This window comes from Fukomys damarensis, unplaced genomic scaffold (assembly GCF_012274545.1).
Source record: "Fukomys damarensis isolate Sample0158 unplaced genomic scaffold, DMR_v1.0_HiC HiC_scaffold_29, whole genome shotgun sequence".
NCBI classification, from domain to species: domain Eukaryota; kingdom Metazoa; phylum Chordata; class Mammalia; order Rodentia; family Bathyergidae; genus Fukomys; species Fukomys damarensis.
Window position 1 is genome coordinate 32,391,095 of NW_022900941.1, and position 4,372 is coordinate 32,395,466.

Sequence of the window (4,372 nt, forward strand, 5' to 3'; positions counted from 1 at the left end):
CATTCAAGACGATCGGCCTCTGATGACCCACAAATAAGAGGCGGCTCTCACCTCCTATTCCCCGCGGGACGGGGTCCCCCCAGAGAGCCGCAGTAGAGCACTTGTCTGGCATGTGTAAAGCCCTGGATCTGATACCCCACACTTCCAAAAACAAAGGGTGTTTTCTTACCCACTCTATCTAAAACACCATCTACCATATGTTATCCCTCTACTATTCCTTATATTTTTTCATAGCACTCATACATTACTGGATATATACAAACATAAATATGTATATAAATATATATATAAAGCATCAATATATCATATACATTTATTATCTGTCATCCTCCATAGATGTACATTTCATGAAAGAAAACACTTAGCCTATCTCATTTATTGCCGTATCCTCAATACCTAGAATAGTCCCTGTCAAATAAGAGGTACTCAATAAATATTTGGGAATAAAGGAATGAGCCCTCTCTGAGCCCTCTCTTTTCTCTCTGTTTGTGCAATTCAACGTACAGAATATTAACTTCCAAAAAACACTACCATCCCTTTAGAGAAGTAATGAGGAGCACACCCACTGACCCTTACCTGAACTCAGTCATTCCCACTGAGGAGGAATGACTTAACTAACAGTCACAGACGCAGGTACTGGTCAGTCTCCTGCGTGTCTCTTTGGACCCGGTCTTTCCCAGCTGGAGCCAGGTCTTCTCTGCTCACACAGTGTGGGACTTTCTCCAAGAGGCTGCCACGGAGATTGGTCTTTCTCTGCCAATTTACACTGCCAGCCACCAAGCTATACGGAGGGCTACTCCTCACTGCGGGCCCAACGGCCTCCCCTAGGTCAGGCACTGGGCGGGGCAGAATGGTTGGATCTGCTCTAGGATCCAAGCCACATTTCTCATTCCCACCTGAACAATAATGAAGTGGATACTATGAGAGAATAGATGTTTGACTGATGGTTTCAATGCAGAGAAGCAAGGAGTATGGTTATATTGTTGAAGCCATCTCAAAATTCCCAAATTAGGGCTGGGGATTGAGCTCAGTGGTTCAAGCACTTGCCTCACAAGTGCAAGGACCTGAGTTCAATCCCCAGTACCAAAAAAAAAAAAATCCCAAAATATAATTATTTATCATTTAAGTAAGGATTTTTTTTCTTCATTTTTTTCTCCTTTTTACAAGTTTTCTTCAACATCCAAATCCCAAGCTATAGACACATTCAAACTATTATGGAAAAGAAGGCCTTCAAAAACTTGTCAGGCCGAGGATTTAGCTCAGTGGTTCCACTGCCTGCCTCACAAACTCAAGAACCCGACTTTGATCTTCAATACCAAAAAACAAAACAAAACAAAAACTTGTCAGTTGCCAGCCCTGTTAGCCATTTTCACACACTCTTGCTAATACAGTACTGGCCACTTTTATATTCAAAAGTTTTGTTTTGTTTTTTGGTGATGCCCCAGATTGAATTCAGGATTTCACACATGCTAGGCAAACATCACTCTATCATTGATCTACATCCCCAGTCCTTTTAATTTTATTTTTTGACAGGGTCTCCCTAAGTTACCCAGGCTGGGTTCAAACTGTTGACCCTCTGCTTCAGCCCACCTACCCTCTCAGTAGTTGGGATTATAGGCCTGCACAATTATGACCAGTTTAGAATAATTACAGCTACTCTGAATAGTCATCGTACGAATAATTTTAGCAAAAGACAATTTTTTTGGTGTTTTTGTTTTTGTTTCTGAGCCTGGGACTTGCTGTAAAGTTCAGATTGGCCTTGGACTCATTAGGTACCCCAGACTTATCCTCAGACTCTTGGCAACGCTCCTGTCTCAGCCTCCCTAGACCTGGATTGCAGATATGCGTAACAAATCTAATTTTATTTTCATTGAAGAAATATTTCTAGGACTACAAAAATCTTATTTGGAAATACCTTTTTTTTCTTTGAATATTACATATGCAACTCCCTTGGTCCTTGTTGGATATATCACACCTTCAACTTCTCCAGCCTCAGTCTTCACATCCTGGAAGTAACTCTTCACCAACATGGCCAACTGCTGATCACTGAAAAGGTCAACAGGAAGACCAGCAACTATGACTGCTCTCTCATAAGCTTCGCATTCCTGGACATTAGAAAATGATGCCTGTAGGAGAATCAGTAGGAAACTATTTAAAAACTATAAGACTAATAAAGGTGTTGTCAGGTACCAGGGAGAGAGGGTGTTTTGTTCAATAAAGGTGGCAGACATTTTGTTGAAAGGAAGAGTAGATCTTTGTCTCACACCAGCAGCAACATAAACTTTAGCCAAATTCAAGAATCAAATATAAAAACATCTTTTTTTTCAAAAAGTGGACAATATTGGTTAATGCTTTATTTTAGAAAGGCCTAAAAATAATAGAAAATGTCACAAACGAAAATTAGGAGATAGAAAATTTTTAAATGTAAAAAGCGTGTTGTCACGCTAGTTGTAAAACGTGGTAGTTTGGAGGTAGCTGTATGTTCTCCGGATTGAAGAGTTCAAGGTACATAAGCTAATAAAAACATATCCCCTTTATCTATTGTCAGAATCAAGAAAATATCATCACTAAAACGTAAAACCCTTGCAAAAAAGGAGGTTGCAATGGACTAAGTCCCACCTTCCAATACATATCTGAGCTGAAATTCAACCAGAGAATACATGTTATTGCAGACCCTGCCACCATCCTGCTCAGAGTACCAACTGCCAGATATTTCTTAGATTCGCTGTCTTCAAATTTCTTGAATTGGTCACTTAAAGGATTTCTACTCAAATGTTTTCATTTGTCTCACAATCCCATTTAGACATGTGGGCCTATAGTTAGTCCAACCTGATTACACCAAATTCAGACATAATCTGTCTCAGCTGCCTGAGAGAAAACAGGATGTCTCAAGGGCCCAAGTAATAGTTAACAGACCACAAAGGCGCTCAGTCTAGAAGACTCTGTACCAAGGTCAGGCTCCACTGGGGATGAGCGTACTACTTCTGGCCACCCAGAAACAGACTCAACACAGTTTCTTGTCCATCCCACGAGCCTTTTAAAATGAATGCAAAACAAACCCAGCCAGGTGTGATGGCACAGACCTTTAATCCCGGCATTTGGGAGACTGAGGCAAAAGGTCAAAGCCATCCTGGGCTACACAGCAATTGCAGTCCAGGCCCACCTGGACTACATACTGAGACCTGACCTCCAAGAAGAAAGAAGAAAGTGGAGGAGTGGGGAGAGAAGGGCTGGAGGGGAGGGTGGAGTAGGAGATGGAGGGGGTGGGAAGGATGAGAAGAGGAAGAAAAAGAAGAAGCGAGTTGGAAGAGGGGAAGGGCGGAGGAGGAAGAAACCCAGTTAAGGGAGCAATCTGTACGGGACATTTAACAATTCCTGGAAGATTAAAAATTCACAGAAGTATATGGAAGGATAAGAGAGAGACACAAACCTAGAATAAGCAAGAGTTGCATAGCAGAATGGGATGGGGGGGCAAGCCTAAGAGCTGAGAGGCTGTTGGTGCAGTTATCACAGTATCACCTGTCCCTGACTCGGGTGCACACAGAGCGCGCGCACGCGCACACACACACACACACACACACACACACACACATTCCGCAGGAAGGCAGCTGGGACAGAACCTAAGGGCAAACACCAAGAGAGACTTAAAGTCTCACTTTTACTCCGTGGAGTGTGAACAGCCAAAAGGCCTCCAAGATGCTGAGCCCTAAAGCTCGGCGAGGCTCCAGGAGCTTGTCGGACAGCGAGAGTCACCCAGGAAGGAACACACCAGGCTGGTTGGCAAATAGACCTTTATTAGTCTGGCCAGAGGGCACCCCGGAGCCAAGTAGCTCAGAGAGGCAACTAGCTCAGAGTCAGAGGCTATTTTATATAGGGATATGGGAGGAGTTTACACTCGAAACTTACAGGAGGGGGACAAAGGCAAGCGGTCAGTTGATCCGAGCTGGTGGTCATCAATCATGTACTGGACCGTTATATACTAACGGTCAGCAGATCAATTATCCATTGTTTTATAGATTGTGGTATTCAGAGCATTCAATTGCAGGCAAACAAGGAGTGGAGTGATTTACTTTGGGTCTCTATGTTTGCTACAGTTTCTGTCTAGTTTCCCAGCTACTCCCAAGCAGTTACCTAGTAATTCACAATTAATCATTACTTTCCTATAAGGGGTGGGGGAACAACAGTCTCTGGGTCATTTGCTGGTCAACATGGAGTCGCTCTAGCTCAGTAAGACTCTTACAAAAGAGAAAGAACTTGATCTGCTATCCTGGGCATCCTGAACAAGTCCTCCCCAGTTTTCTGGCATTTGCAGGTGCTTCAGCTTAAAGATTATAAGCAAACAAAAGGGAGAGAAAAGCGGGGGGGGGGGGGG

At 43.2% G+C, this 4,372-nt stretch overlaps 1 protein-coding gene across 2 annotated transcripts in view; it reads right to left on the minus strand.

Annotated features, from left to right (window-relative positions):
• Rbm43 (RNA binding motif protein 43) overlaps nt 1-4,372 on the minus strand; it is a 12,719-nt gene that overhangs the window by 6,127 nt on the left and 2,220 nt on the right. The window contains exons 1-2 of one of the 2 annotated variants that reach the window (XM_010604652.3): nt 3,907-4,354; nt 1,916-2,126 (exon numbers count right to left, since the gene is read on the minus strand). In XM_010604652.3, the coding sequence (XP_010602954.1) occupies nt 1,916-2,126; nt 3,907-3,954 (259 nt within the window). In that variant the 5' untranslated portion in view covers nt 3,955-4,354. Of the gene's footprint in view, nt 1-1,915; nt 2,127-3,906; nt 4,355-4,372 lie in introns of those variants that run through there. The other variant, XM_010604653.3, reaches the window with a different exon arrangement.